Source organism: Odontesthes bonariensis, chromosome 2 (genome assembly GCF_027942865.1).
Source record: "Odontesthes bonariensis isolate fOdoBon6 chromosome 2, fOdoBon6.hap1, whole genome shotgun sequence".
Lineage (NCBI taxonomy): Eukaryota > Metazoa > Chordata > Actinopteri > Atheriniformes > Atherinopsidae > Odontesthes > Odontesthes bonariensis.
The window spans coordinates 20,386,480-20,403,078 of NC_134507.1; the positions used below are offsets into that span (position 1 = coordinate 20,386,480).

Below are 16,599 nucleotides of genomic sequence, written 5' to 3' on the forward strand. Positions count from 1 at the left end.
ACATAAGAGGGTCTAAAAAGAGCACCTTAAAGAGAGTCCCAGCAATTTCCAAAAAACTCTTTTACTCATTACAGTGAATAATATGAAAAATTCAGAGAATCTGGAGACTCTTTGTGCAGGGAACATGGCTAAAAATCAATATACCTGTGATCTTCGGACCCTCAGGCAGCACTGCATTAGAAACAGGCATGAGTCTGGGTGGATTCATGGAAATCACTGCCTCCTCTCAGGAACACTTTCAGAAATCATTGTGAACACAGCTCTATCGTGAATAGAACAAGCTAACTGAACATAATCCATTAACACTGCAGTCTTTTCTGGGCCAAAGGTCATTTAAAACAGACTGAAGCAATGTGGAAAACTGTGGTCAGATTAATCAAAATTTGAAATTAGTTTTGGAAATCATGGACCACCGGACTACAGAGGAGAGGGACTACGTGGCTTGTGATCAGCGCTCAGTTAAAAAGCCTGTATTTCTTTTTATTTTTTTTTTTGGGGGGGCTTTTCATGCCTTTAATGATAGGACAGTTGGAGAGAGACAGGAAGCAGGGGGCAGAGCGAGGGGGAAGACATGCAGCAAAGGGCCGTCCGGTGCAGGACTCGAACCGGGGCCCGCTGCAGCGAGGACTGTAGCCTCTGTACATGGGGCAGCCGCATAACGCACTACGCCACCGACGCCCCAAAAAGCCTGTATTTCTGACAGGATGGGAATGCATTAGTGTTTATGGAGCTGGCAACTTGCACATCTGAAAAGTCACAATCGGTGCTCAGAGGTGTGTGTATATATATATATATATATATATATATATATATATATATATAAAACATTTGGTGCATTAGGAAATACAACAAAAATTACCCAGGACTGTCAAGCAGCTGGAACCCTATATCAGACAATAATGAGAGGATATTCCTTAAAGGCCCAGCAACTGCTCTCCTCAGTTACCAGATGATTGCAAAGACTGGTGCTACACAGTGGTAAACATGCCCTTGTTCCAACATTTTCTTTTTTTAAGACAAGTTTGTGCCATCAAAGTCAAAATGAACTAATATTGTCATGAAATATTAATGTCTCACTTTCAAGATTTGATATTTTATTTAGGTTTTATTGTGAGTAAAAAAAAAAAAATATATATTATTTTATGCACCATTTCATTTGTACTTGCTGTCCTTAATTGTAAAGATTTTCTTTCATCATTTGATTCTGTTTTTATTTACATTTTATGCAGCATCCCAACATTTTTGGAACTGGAGTTGTACAAAGTGTTTTGATTTATCCTATTTAAAAAATGCCCACAATGTTACCATCATCCCACTACTAACTCCTAAAAGAAGTCATGTTCTGTCCCTAAACTGAAAAAAAATGTCCCACAATAAAAGGTAAATGTCCCTATAATTGCTATTCCACCCATAAACAAACACAAACTAACCACATGTCTTCAAAGGTGAGCAGTGTGCTGCTTAGCATTTGCTTCATCTCCTCACATGTTCCCCTGTGACTTATTTGTTCAACAGAAGACAGAACCAATGCAATCAAATGTCTCTCTGTCTAATCTTTGGGGAGAAACATCACACCGAATTGGATTCACTGACATATAACATTTAGACTGAGGACAGGCTAATTTTTAGGGAGCAGGTCAAAACTGAAAGAAACACAGTGAACCAAGAGGATGTGATAGAGATCCTCAAAGATTAACCTTAAACTCAACTCGCTGCACTCATCCAAGTAGTTTACATATTGAAAAAATGTAATGCATACAAAATCTCTATAAATAACACCTTAATACAACTCCAGTCAATAACATTACTATTAGAAATACCTCCAGAGAAACACTTCCATAAAGATTTACACACAAGGATAATATGAAAATGTACAGAAGCTTGAAATAAGAACTTTAAAATGGTGTGACAGAAGTATTATTTTACCGGACTGCGTTGTCCATGCGTGACACAGTAAGGTAGGCAGCCAGGTTTGCTGTGTACGATGAACACACAATGAGGGTGAAAAGCCACCAGCTGCCCATGACGATGCGTAGAGCCACCGAGCCCAGGATGGAGTCACTGCCTGCAGGGTGCAGATGGAAACGGTTAAAGACTTCACAGAGCAACACATCACTATCTTTATAATATGTAATGTAGCATCACATAAAAAGAAACCATGAACTTCATGTTTATTTTATCAGTGACTTGATGTATTTGTGAAAGTGAAATAAGCCCATTGCTATCCTTCCCAAAGATGATGCATTTTAAAAGATTTATTTGAGGAACAAACTATAAGACTGCCTGCTTTACTCTGTGGAAGGAAAAACAAAATGAGCAAAAAAGGCTTTGTTACAATATTTGCCACATGAAACGCAGCTAATGAATCATGCAAAAAGAGGATATATTGTTTTTTATATGTAATGTCAAAAGTGTGTAAAATTATAATGCTGCCAACATACGTGTTTAATTTATCACCATCAGAGTCTTTTTGGCTGTTTTATGGTTTTGTTTATATATTATAAAACAGTAAAGAAAATTCAGGCTCTTTTTTAACATGTGTGCTGGTTTATTTCCTGCATTGGAAAGTAGTCATCGACAAAGGTCAATTCAGTTTTCTTCCTCATTAGATCATATCTATCATGCAGGTTAACACTAGAACAGCTTGATATATGCATACAATAAACTTGTGTATAATTGTTCTGAGTTTTATCCTCTTATTTAACCAAGAGTTTGGAGCATGCTTATCAGAGGATGTTAAGTGCATTATTTTATATTCATTTGAATTCCTTATTTTATTTTGACTAGTTCATTACTTTAAACTCGCAATTAACAATTTTTTCACTGTCATACCAACTTAAAATGGCTTCTGAGGTGAATGAGAGAAAAGTCATCATGAATTCTGATATTGAAGAGTAAATCTATAGAAATGTCATCTAAAAGATTCGAGAATATGAAATGTGATGATAACATTTGTTTGAAAACCCTATCAGCACAGCCTCACCCTCAGGAAAGCTTGGGAGGAAAAAGAAAACAGACCGATGGTCTTGTTTTCATGCATGGCACTTTGGCTTCAGTCACTTTCATGACATATGGGCTTTGGCTGATTTTTTTTTTTTTAAGGTCATTGAATGTGAAATGTGCATTTTGAGACTCTACTACTGCAATAGTTCAAGGTGCACTCTCTTTCATGTCCTGAAACAAATTGATTAAAGCCTTTAGTCATAATGAAATACCGTCGCATTATTTGGTTCTCCTGGAAGGTTTCAGATTATTTCCAACCTCTGAATGACCTCCTTATGGAATAAAATAATAAAGGTTTCTGTTTAAAAAGGCCGAAATGAAAGTCAGTGTATCAGGGATGGGGTGGATAGTCTATTCTACAATAAAACCAGCCAAGTGTTGGCATATCATTATGGAATCACTGAGGGGACATGGTTGCCAAGCTTATGCACTCTGACAATGGCACACTAAGCATCAGCAGCCAGAAGTGCTGTACGTCATCCCTAAGAAAAAAAACAACAAAAAAACGAATGAATGAAAAGAAAAGCAGCAGTGTTGGAACATGAGCCAGATATGAGGAGGAAAAAAGGACTGAGAAAAGGCAAGAATTTAGCTTCTCTTGAAGTATAGTGGGAGTTGGGTTAAAAAAAAAAAAGGTTCCCAGGCAGTGTGCCAGACTTTGATAGATGCAGTCCAGGCTTTAACATCCATTGCTGAAGTAGTCATTTGTTCCAAACAGACATACCTGGATCTCCACCAGACCTAAAGATGGGGTGTTCTCCTTGAGAAGGGCACCTTAAAAAAATTGCTAAGGTGGGCATTGTGCCTAAAACTCACTATCTACTGAATCAGCATTTGCCATTTGGTGACATCCAAATGCATGTTTCAGTTTATTGGGTATTTTTATGCCTTGATACTCTTCATAGAGGCAGCTGTATTATGTTTTCAGGTTGTTGGTACATTAATCTGATTCCCATAAACACGATTTCTTAGAAATACCTTGTGGCCATTTCTGATGATTGGCCACAATCATTCTGTTAGTCTAAAGTCACTATATCCTCTGAAACACACTTTTGGCCAACACCCTCAATCATGAATATACTAATTATTAAAAAAAACTTGGTTATTTGATGTTTTCTATCGAGAAAATCAAAAATCAACTTCACTGTCATAACATAATATTTAGCAAAAAGAGACCTTTTATTCAGTGACACATGCAGATTAATTAGTGATTGCTCACGCAAACACTTTGAATTTCCTGTAATGTCTGTCACCCACCTTGTTGTACAAAAGCTCCGTAAACAATCCAGATAGCACTCTGGAGTGAAGTTGAGGCCGTGGGTGGTGGATGACCTCCTGCGTTGTTGTGGCAGCGCACGGCCTGAATCCGCCTTAGCAGGAAGATCATGATGCCCACCACAGGGATAGATGCAGCAATGCATGCCCACACAGCCAGGTCAAATGGTGCCAGTAAAGAAAAAATGTTGATCTTTTCCTCTGACTTGCGCATCAGGATTCCCACAGAGTAGTCCAGATAGCGCTTACTGAAGTCGACAACACTTTCACGCTCCGGCGTGATGGTGATGGCTGATATTGCCAAGTCAGCTCGCTGTGAATTGAGAGTTATCGTTTTTTTTAATTTTTATAAAAAGGACAAAATAAATTAAATGTTTTATGTTAATATTAGTACAAAGTATCATGTATTTGATAACAATTAGTTGACCAAATATATGTTTTTGAGCCATTTGGGACATTAAGCTCGTTTCAACAATGGCTGAGTTTTCAAAAGATCCTAATGCTCAATTTCCCTCACTCTTCTAACATGAACATGCTTTTTTCCAATCCTGTCTGTCTTCTCTACTAACACTATCAGGCCAAAGTTTCTCAAGTGAGAATGTGAAAAAGAAATAAATAAGAAAATAAAAATAGTAATAATAGTATGCTACTAATAATACAAGAACCACCACCAGTCCGGTTAAGTAAAAAAATGCTTATTTCCTGAGATACTACGATAATTACTAACAACCTCATGTTTCAATGGGAAAACTGTCGAATACAACAACCTTTCATCATTTGTCGACCAAACTTTGCCTTCCTTTATCACACTGTTCTGCTGTCTGCCCTTTACATCATTGACTGTGAAGCCAATAACCAGCGAGCTCAGTAGGCCTCTGAGCTCTTGAACACTTTCTGACTAATCTTGGAATTAGTTTATTATTCCATCACTCTTAATATAATCATATACTCTTTATCTTTAGCATTATTTTAGTATTTAACTTTGGACAACAAATACAGTATGTGATCAGGATGCAGAAGCATTAGTCGTGCAGTAAAGAAAAAGTAGTTATAGTTTTTATTTGATTGTTTAACCACATTATTCACTCAATGTGCAGTCGCAGAGCTAACCCTGAAACAGAAATATAAATGTTAAGAGTTATCATGGATTTATTACAATTTTATTGTGAACAGAAACAATAATATTCATATCTCTAACAGAATGTATAGTTATTTTTTATAAGACACTATTTGGTAAACATTTGGATGTCATTCTTACACATAACTCTTTTTGTCATGTTACACTTAAATCAAACCTCCACTTGAGGAAAAAAAAAAAGCTCTGCAGACAGAGGCTGATGACCTGTGTCTGTCTGTAGTGTCTGTCTGATTTTTTCCACTTTACTGAGTGTTATAATTGGGCTCCCACTTCTAAACAATACACTATGGCACGAATCCCAGAAAAATAAATTGCACTGAAATTCAAGCATTGATTGTTGAAATTAAAAAAAAAAATAAAATAAAAATTTAAAAAAAGAAGCACTTACCTTGCTAATGAGTTGTCCAATCATGCCATTCCAGGATCCATTTGGGAGTGCTGAGCCATACTTCCCATCACCGACTTGGTAGATGTCGTACTTGAAGCCCAGGATTTTGGCGAGGGCGTCCAGAACATCAATTGAGAAACCTTTGTATCGTTTGGGTTGACCCAGAATGTTCTCTGCTACCATCACAAAAGGTTCTTCCTATTTGAAAGAAAATTTTAGAGAATATGTTACTCACAACAGGATATTACAGAAAAACTTTATCTCTAAAGCAGAGATATACCCAAACTTTGCAAAGAGTATGTGGGCTTTCATTCATGGGCACGTCATTTATTAAGATGCACCAACATCTCCTAATAGACTGGTGACTCAAGAGAGGATACACTTAGTCATCATGAGAACTGTGGAGAACACCTTTATGAAGAGCTACTTTGTGATCTACATTAAACTTCATCTTAATAGAATTGTTTCCTTAGTAACTGTTGACCCGTAACGCATGGAGCTACAGCAACTGCTATGGTTCATCAACGTGAAAATTGCCATTTTAGATTTATTGCTCCCACCCGTGGTCCTTCTTTATGGGTTGAAAGTGTCAGAGCAGAATCAAATGGGTGGAGGTGAAGTAAAGAGAGCTGAGGAAGATTGGGAGAAGGAAACGGAAGAGGGGGGGCAGGTTGTTAAAGTGGTCAGGGGCAAATTACTTGATTAAAGCTGCAGTCTGCAAGATTTGTTGTTGTCATACGTAAAGTCCTACTTTTTGGCATTTTAAGAGTTTACATGATCTATCAGAACGCTTGAAGTTGAAAACGGGGACCTCTGTAGTCGCAAAATGCAAGAAATGCTTATTTTTTAACCGAAAAATAAAAAGTTATTCAACTTCCTGTCCCGCCCCTTCAAAACACATGAGAACTCGTGCACGTCTACGTGCACGCCAGATGCGCCTACACGACTCCTCATTCATCAACTCACCTGTCATTTGCGATCATGGAAGACACAGTAAGTAGACTAGCCCGTAATGAAGTTCAATAGTCTAGATAAATAAGCGTGGGGACGAGCCTACCTTGTATCGCGCGTGCACAATCGGTGATTGACAGGCAACAGAGCCCAGCTCGTAACCTGATTGGTTACCTTTTACCGGTCCGGTCTGCAATTTTGTAAACAAACCTGCTGGCTTTGGAGGGACCTAGCGGGACATATAGGGGACCTAGAGAATTTTTTTTTTTTTGTATTGGGGTATTTAATGTACTACTTTCAGAATCCCCGGACAGTTCCAGGCATTATGCTTGAAAAAGAGTTGCAGACTGCAGCTTTAAGTGACACTGCCAGGAGAGAGCTGAGCAGAACTTATGTGAATAAATATGGTGCAGGTAAATCATCTGTGAAGAGGAGGAAAATGGAGAGAGGAGGAGGAGAAGGGATGGAGGTTGAGCACAAGGGTAGGGAATTTGCCACCAGAATATTTTAAGTTTGTCATAGCAAAGCTGCTGCAGTCCAGAGCGGCTTTTTAATGGCTTTCAGATATGTTAGATTCTCAGGACAAGATAAAGACGATATTCGTGTATCCAACAGAGAAATGTGTCTGTAGCTGGTGTTTGGTGTCTTCCAACTCAATGATCATCTGAGTATTTGAAGCAAAATAACAGCAGCCTGTTGAAATGGACCCCTCTCCATACCAATGATGATTTTCTATCTCAGAACATTTAAAGTGTTTGCTCTACTACGAGCTTTATTGTAATTTAAAAGCACTTGGTAGTCAGGGTTTCCGGAAAAAAAGGCTTAACAATTATATTGTAGAATATATTGCTTTATCGTTTTACAAATTCTGTTTACATGACTTCATATTGCATTTGATCATATTCTAGTAGCAGACGTTTCTAATGATTGCGTTTATCTGTTTGTTTGTTTAGTGATGTTTGTTATGAAGTGTACTTCCCCAACTTACCAGTAATGTTACAATCTTGAGTGTCACTCCCTGCATGCTGCTCTCTATTCGATTCTCCTTCAGGCTACCATTTAAGCCACGAGTGGAGTCCCAAGATGCCAGCTAAAAGGGAGAAAGAGAAATCAAGTTGATGAGAAATGAAGAGTTAAATATGGAAGACGTAGGCATCCTCTGATGGACAAAGATACAGAGTTACTCTTTGATAAATTTATCACAGCCGTACTGTTATTTGATCATTAATAATATGCAGGATAAAGTGGCACAGTGGAACCAAAAATCATCCTATGAGAAGATGGAACCATCTTCTATGGATGATGGGAGCATCTTCTAATTCAGCTGAAGTAATGATCAGTGGTAAGAGGCCAGTGTTTATATTTACTTCTGAGCTGCTTACCAAGGCAATGATTGTTGTTAGCATGTTATCAGGACCCTCTTTTCAACATCTGTTACTGAATGCTGAAACGTATGGAAACTCTTTGTAAGCACCATACATAATGCATCACCAGTGATGATACAAACTTGATGATAATGATGAGAAGGAAGAGCGCAAGAATATAAAAACAACTTTAAGCAGACTTTCAGCTCATTGTGAGACATTCCCACTTAAAATCCAAACTGATAAGTAGACATCACATTGAGTTTGTGTCTTGGATCCAAACGATCCTTTAGTTTTGAAACTCTCATTCCACCTGCAGAGCTGTGTCTTTGGTCGTGAAGGCGATGTTTGTTAAATTCTTAAACAGTGCTGCTAGCTGGATCTGAGACATCATTTGGAATAGCCTTTAATTTGAGCTGACAGAACAAGACTCGTGGCCCAAGGTCAAACCACAGGTATTTCTGGCTGCAACAAACATCCAGGTACCTTTTCCACAGAAACATGCTGTACACCACCACAAAGAGACACCACACAACAAAAATAACCCAGAAAGTTTCCAAAGGCATGCAAGCTGCCTTTTTCTTCACTAATTCATTCATTTTATTTTTTCATCATTTAGGTAAATTATTACGTTTATTTCAGCTCTTTGTTTTTGGATCACTTTGGTCATCAGATTTTTACAGTTCTTTCTCAAAAGTTATTACATTTCTGTTGTATACATGCACATATAATTTTTTTTCACATGTATAAAATTGTATACATGTCATAAATGTGTGTTAGCGATACAAAACTATACTCAATCAATTGTTGAGTGCAAGGTGCAGTATGTGGGACTTGGAGACGTCAAGTAATGCAGCTGCAGACTGCATCCGACTGAATATCTCTTTCAGTTGTGAAGGAGAGGCTACAGTGGCCAAAGAAAAAAGGAATTGCCTGCTCTGAAGCCAGTGTTTGTTTAGTGGGCCACTGTAGACACATGGCAGTGCAACACTGTTGACTTCATGGAAGAAGACTTGTGTTCTGTAAATATAACTTATAAGGTAAAGGCTTATTCCAAAGTAATGAAAACAAATGAATTTTTTTTTGCCATGTGATTTTACACTAAGCAATCTTGATAAGTATTAGACTGCATTTCTGCCCATACATGTGAAAAAGTGAAACTTTCAGACTATTACGTCATAAGAGCCTTAAGAGTCTTCTGTCTTTTGCTTTTTTACAAGATTGGACTTAAGCATGTAAAGGGCTGGAAATATAAAGAAGAGGACTGGACATTTTGGCTTGAAGTTTTTAAAAACACAGTTTGTTATTATTATTATGTTCCGTATGGCTAGAGGCAAGTTTGATGACACCATTTGCGCAAACAGTCTAGTAATTACAAACAACTATAATTTGGGAGGAAATAATTACTACTGATACAAAAGGCAGCAACAAAGGTATTCAACTGTGAATGAGATAGAAGCATGTGAAGCAATCAGAGGCTGCCAGAAAACATCAGAAGAAAATTTCATTATCAGTTATTATCAGTTTGTTCTTCACAACCCATCTTCAGTCTTAGAGCAATTCATTACTATGTATAGTTTCACTGCAAACTGATGAAGTGAAGTGATGAAGTGAATCATGCCTACAACCCACGAGCTTGTCTGGATGGATGTAAACAGTTTTTTCTCCTGTAGGATGTCACTCATGAAATGGGTCTTTGATTATTAGCCATGTGTCCATGTCACTTTTATGGAGATCAAATGTCAATTTCAAAGACAGTGTGCAGTACAAAATGTATTGTAATATCTGAAGCCAAAAGTGGGTTATGAAAATAATTTTGTTGCTTTGTACTCCACAATTTTGCTGTAAATAATAGTGTCAACTTATTCATATGTGTTGATGTACACTGATGGGTGACATAACATTGTGTCCACCTCAAGTGCCTTAAAGTGCTGGTAAACAAGTCTGATGTGGAAACATGAACTCAAAATAAGACATTTGAAGGTGCAGTGTTGCACAAAGGCCTGTGAGACGCCACAGATCAGATTAGTTCCAGTAGGTTTTCACCCGTTAGTCCGATAGCTTTGCTATTCTGAGATACTACGGTCTTTAAATTTGTTATTTTCTACATAAGAAACTAAGCGTGTTTATAGTGCAGTTCATCAGTGTATTTGACTGGGATGTGTGTTTGTGTTTCAGAGTGTGCACTGGGGCAAAATGTCAGTCTGCATTGCCGGCCTCGCAGGGGGCTATTTTCTCCATGAGCAGCTTTGTCCTCTGTGAAAAACACTGAGCAATCTCTGCTCTGTAAACTGAAGAACACTAAAGAGGAACACTTCTACTTCACAGAGCTTTGCACACCAACATGCCACTGGGAAGGTCACAAAGAATAAATACAGCAAAGCCAGACCACCTGCTTTTAAGTGAGTAACGCATGGATGATCACTGGTCTTTTATAACTGATTTTTAAAATGGTATTTTTGCATTAGTAGTTGCTTTATTATAAAATATAAATATTAGAGTTATTGGATCTAACTAAGTCACAGTGAAACAGGAAGTACACGATACATGATATAAAAATGTGCTAAAAGCATAAAAGGAAATATTTTTGTTACTTGATAATAAATCTGTCAAGATTTTTGGTCCTTTTTCCCCACTTTGACATGTCAATTTGATGGGGATTTAAGTTTTATATAATCTTCCTGAAAAAAATACAGTGCCTCCCCATCACATGCATTGGTAAATCTTATATAAGAATTTTGTATTATTCACAAATGTTCAAAGTTTTATGAACTTAAAAGTTAAATCCAGGCCTCGTGCATATGAGTTTGAAGTTGTGACTGATGAGCTGAAAGTACTTATTATGGTTTACTGATTTACTTATCAAGTACATTTTTTAACAAAAAAATAAAATAAAATTGCATACTTTGAGACTCTGTATCAAAAGGCCTGACCGGGAGTAGCAGACATAAGCTCACCCAGAGATAACTCTTCAGTCACAATGACCCGACTTGATCTTAAGTTGAAATGAATATTTAAGTTAGGAGAAAAGAAAAAAAAAAAGCTTTTTTTTTTTTTTTTTTTTTTTTTTTAAAATCTTTATGTCATCCCGTGGCACTTTTTTTTAAGTTTAAACAATGGTACATTTTACAGTGAGATTAGTCATTTACTATTTGAAGGCGCATGCTTTGTTTTTTAACCTACAGCACGACAAAGAAGTTAGTGTTAACAAGATTTTGCTATAAATTTGTCTTAAAAGTAACAACAATAGGTTCCAGAATACACAGAAGGAGGTGTTAATATTCTTGTGCGAACACATATGCTAAGTTGATATTAGGTGAATGGCGGATGGTGGACTTGAAGGAGAAATAAAGGCTCATGACACAAACAATCGACTTGAAGGGTGTTGAGTGTACGAGGCAGTTGAGGAGGAGGCTTTTGAGGAATTGTTGGTGGAGGTTGGTGGACTTGAGGGAGAAGGAATTTGCGGGTACGCCTCATCAGTAGTGTACCTCTGGGTCATGGGGTGTTTCGGCCACCCGCCGGCGGGATTTTTGACACTTCTCCAAAAACACATCTGTAACTCTGTGAGTTTTTGTCATTCAAACATATAAGTGACACCATTAAAAACCTTGAAACTTCTACTTTTCAAATATATATATATTAAAATAAATTATATAGCTGGCCCTTTTTAAAGAGAGTGAAAAGAAATCTTTGGATTTTCTGTACTCTCTGACTGCAGCAGCCTCCTAGGCCACACCTATCGCTATTCACATGTTAAGTACCAGGTGATTGAGTGGCTATTCACAGGTGAGAACACGCCCCATTCAGCCAGTTGGCAATTCTGCCAACGGACAATTATCACATGGAGAGTGACAGGGGGGTGGGGGCATAAGGGGTGTTACACACCCATCTAATTAGTATTCAACTAACAGAGACACTGCCTTGAGTTACAATTACTTTTTTACAGTTTGTGTGGAAACAAAAAAACATTTCTGACTGCACTTTTTACTTTTATGCAGCCAACACTTTTGTTTACAAGGTTCAACTTTCAAAAGTCTTGGCTAGATATATTTATAGTGTGTTTTCTTGCACTGTTTGAAGACCTCTAAAACCTGTTTTTTGTACAGTTGTGTTTACCCTCAATTTAAATAAAACTTGTTTGTATTACTTTCACTTTACTCTCATATTATTTTTTGTTAGGCTTTTCAGAATAAAACCATATGTGTCACTTTTGCATAGATGTTTACAGTTAGTTGAAATACTTGAAAATGTCAAGGTGGTGACAACTGCCTCAAAGTCTCTGAAAGGCTTAAAGCCTGATTCTTACTTGGCGCAACCTCGCTTTGACCCATTCTTACTACCTGGTCCAAATGGCGCAAACGGTTACGTGACCCAAAATTCCGCCACGCCCCCCGTCGCAAGCTAAAAAATCGTCGCGCACACAACTTTTTTTCTGACTTCGCGCAAGCTCAACCGGAAACAGCTGACTAGGAAGGAAACATGAACACTGCAGAGACCGCGGTGACCGAGAGGGTGCGCCTCTACAAACATCTGTACGACACGTCTATGAAGTTACACTGGGTCAACGTTGTCCCCGCTGGTCTGGAGAGAACTGCAAATGTGACGCATACTCGGCGCAAACTGCGCTTATGAGCTGAAGGAACTGTGAAGGGGCTGGCGCTTTCGATGACGTCATTAATGGTTCTCGAGCCAGAACAGTTGCGCAGTTGCGCCGAGTAAGAATCAGGCTTTAGACTGCAGAGGGTTAACACTATACACCCTCTCCAGAGGCGGCCAGCTGCAGGGTGATCAGTCCTGAGCTTGTGTCCCAAGCCAAATTAGCCTGAAAGTCAACTTGTTGGCAAACATCTCAGGGGACTATGCATGGCAGGGGCGTCTAGTTCCCTGAGTCAGGCCTAGGCTGGCTGACCGCATACCTCCTGCTGCACTACTTGGGGGCCCAACTGGGGTCGTTCCTCTTCAGCCAAAGCCACTGGCTGCTCCTTTCGGCTGCCTCTGATGCGTCTTTGACGGCTGTGCGCAGGCTCTGGCCCCTAAGTCCCATGTCCCTCAGAAGTTTTGTGGCAGATTTTCCCACAAAGCCTCTGCACCCAACCTCCACTGGGCGGACTTCAGTATTCCAGCCTTGATGTCGAGCTTCTGCGACCAACTCGGAATACCGCAGGTGTTTCCGCTCGTATGCCTCCTCTATTGAGTCCTCCCAGGGTACAGTGAGCTCGACCATGTATACCTTCTTTAGGGAGGGTGACCAGAGCACCAGATCAGGCCTCAAGGTGGTAGTGGCGATCTCTGATGGGAAAACCAGCTGTTTGCCAACATCTGCCAGCATCTTCCAGTCGCGTGCTGGGCACAGCTGGCTCCTCTCTGATGGTTTAGAGTTACTCCTGGCAGCTGTGGCCCCTTCACATCAAAGGCAGTTCCCCATGAAGTGATAGTTAGCAATTGGTCATGGTACTCCATACCTTATAAATACTCCTCTGTAATGGGACTTGAAGAATCCCAATGGCCATTTGAAAACGACAAAAGGTATGAAGTCAGATAGCCCAAGTTTCATAGCACCATAACAGTCTCAATTACAGGATCCACTGAAAATCTTACAGAAAGCATTTAGTTAAACTTCCTGGAACGATTTAACCAGAATCATTATAGACATTACAGTTCAGTTTGAGCTGTCACAGCTATTCTGTTCATCTTTCCCTGCCAATTCAGTGCGAGAAGTGCTTACATATTGACAAGCTCTTCATGCCAGCCAGCTTCACATTGAGCCAAACACCTTTGACTGACATGAAAGTATATATATATATACACACATACACACACACACACACACACACTGTGTAAAGGTGTAGATTTGAGGAAGGATGTAAGAACATTTCTGCAGTATATTAAAGGTCCTATGGCATGAAATTTTCACTTTTTAAGGTTGTTTATCTGATAGTTTGGCTATCTGTTTGGATCAGCAATCATCACAAAAGGCAGTGTAATAGTGATAAAATATGCAAAATTTATCAGTGATCTCACATTTCAGAAGATGACATTTCCCACACCCACAAAGTATCACACTTAGCAGTTCACTTGTACATGGGGTCTTCCTGGGTCAGGAATTCAACAGGAACTTTGGAGAATTGTACATAGATGAGTCTGAAGCAGCACAATGTGGAAATCCTGAAAGGATTTGATAAATTATTGTCTACACTGTCGTTGTACATCAGTGAACACATGAGAAACAGACAGAGGCGGAGAACTTTCTTTAAACTGAGGATGTGTCTGCTGCAGGACCAGTCTATTGTGTTCAGTACACTCGCAGCAACATCCTGCCAGTTGTAAGCACAAGTATATAATCACAATTTATCTATACAAAGCCATAAAATACACACTTTTGTACTTCTTATGTGCCTCTTTGCCTGTTCGATCCCAATGATGGAATGGTGCCAGTTGTTTTAATCTCTAATCAGCAGAACCACGGTGCAAAAATAAGCTGGCCATTTAAATTAGTCAGGAGAAGAGACATCTTATCTGCTCTGATATACTGGAGATGGGCTTGGTAGACACGGCGCCATTCTATCACTCTAACCTCTAATAAGCAACGTGAGGCAGGATTCACTCCATAAAACCATGTCAGACAATGGAAAATCTAGATGAGAGGGACAGGAAGGGAATAATAAGAAAAAGAAAAAAGAAATGAGTAGTGGGAATAGGAAGAGAGGAACGGAACATAAAATGTTTCAATCACATTTCTGTTTACTATCGTTCCTGTATTTATCACAAGTTAATGTTTCAAGTTTATTTAAAAGGACAATGACTTATCTAGAAGAACGTACACTATCATTCAGTAGTTTGATCCGTGTAGTAAACACACAGATTAGTTGTCAATTTTTGCATTAATTGTTCTTTTGCATCCAAGAGAAGATAGACTGATTTGTTGGCTCACTGCATATCCTTCAAAATGAGTCTGTAGTGTAGAAAAGGGAAAATATTATCAAATAAAATACAAACTTACAAGCTTTTGTAAAAGAATAAAGCATTCACTCAGTTTTCAAGCCCTCATATTCCATATGAAGGTGAAAGCAACAAAGAGCATGATGCTATACCTGACAGATGTGTATTTGAAATCAACTCTGGCGGGAAGGTTGGTAACATTTATTAGGTAGTGGTTTCATGATGGCACAATATAAAGAATACATTAAGGGATGTTGAGGAATATCATTCACTTTTTATCCAATTATCTTTGACTGAATATGATTTAGTTCATCCTCATAACCATAAGCAAGTAGTTAGTTTAATTCTTAATTTCTAATGCAAACACTTATGAGTAAAAGCAATTTTCGTGCAGTAACAATTAAGACATTAGAAAATTACTACATCACAAAATAATATAATACTGCTGTGATTTGCTTATCTATAATAATACCACTTGACCAATCAAATGCTGTGTTTCAGACTGCTAATTTGATTATGTTTTAAATAGCTTTTGATCATTTGTGAATTTTAATGTTAATTATCAACTAAGGAATTTTAGCATTAACAGGTGCTTGGCACTGCTACAGTAGCTAGCAATGAAAAGAACATAAAACCCTAATTATGCTTTAGAGATGGATAATTATTTAATATAAGCACAGCAAAGTAGTTGGAATTGTACCAATCCTATATTAGAGCTGAGATAAATAAAATATACAATAAAGTTAGTTACTTGTTTGTTCTTTTGGCCTTTGAATTGCAGCCGTCTCCATGATAGATTATAAGCAGCTAAAGGATGGTTTAAAACACAGTGGGGCAGAACTTGGGTTTTTAGTAGCCACATTTCTCAGTACTTTGTGAATTAATTGCTGGATCAACAGCCCCATCAACCCCCTGCAGATCTATTGTTGGCAAGAGAGAAGTACCCTTTAGACTATTTAATGTCATTTCTACTAAGTTATAGCAGTAGGAAGAATACAACGGCTATCAAATACTGCCTCATTTCAGACACAATATGCAATGTGGCACATTAAAGCTCATGGGAGCTTCTACATCCATTATCATCAACATGAGAAATCTCCCGTTTAAGGGCAATGATGCCTACGAAGAAAATTCTGTCACATTCTTGTGGATGATACAAACAAGTGTCAGTGAACTTGATTCCTCCCCAGCATCAGAGGCTGAACTGTTACTGCTGACTATGTGTGGCCAATACAGTACTGTCAGAATTGTAGATTTTTGTGGGGTATAAGCTTGGTCTGATCTTGGGCAAGAATTATATTCAGTTTGCATCATTTATGTCAGTATTGGAAACCAGAATTGAGTGGATGCAGTTCTTCTATTTCTGTTAAATTAGTCTACACATCTGGCAAGGATCTAGAACCAAAGATGTCATATTAGAAAATGATGATGGAAAGCTCCACTCATTTGAAACATTCTAGTGAAAAAGTCTCCATGAAATCAAATTGAATTTTTGTATGATACGTATTGGATTATAAATTATTTATTCCTGAGTATCT

General features: G+C 38.4%; 1 protein-coding gene across 2 annotated transcripts in view; it reads right to left on the reverse strand.

Annotated features, from left to right (window-relative positions):
* grid1a (glutamate receptor, ionotropic, delta 1a) overlaps positions 1–16,599 on the reverse strand; it is a 300,550-nt gene that overhangs the window by 11,683 nt on the left and 272,268 nt on the right. For both annotated transcript variants that reach the window (XM_075478629.1, XM_075478637.1), the window contains exons 9-12: positions 7,744–7,845; positions 5,805–6,002; positions 4,261–4,591; positions 1,927–2,065 (exon numbers count right to left, since the gene is read on the reverse strand). In XM_075478629.1, coding sequence (XP_075334744.1) covers positions 1,927–2,065; positions 4,261–4,591; positions 5,805–6,002; positions 7,744–7,845 — 770 coding nt within the window. The remainder of the gene's footprint in view (positions 1–1,926; positions 2,066–4,260; positions 4,592–5,804; positions 6,003–7,743; positions 7,846–16,599) is intronic.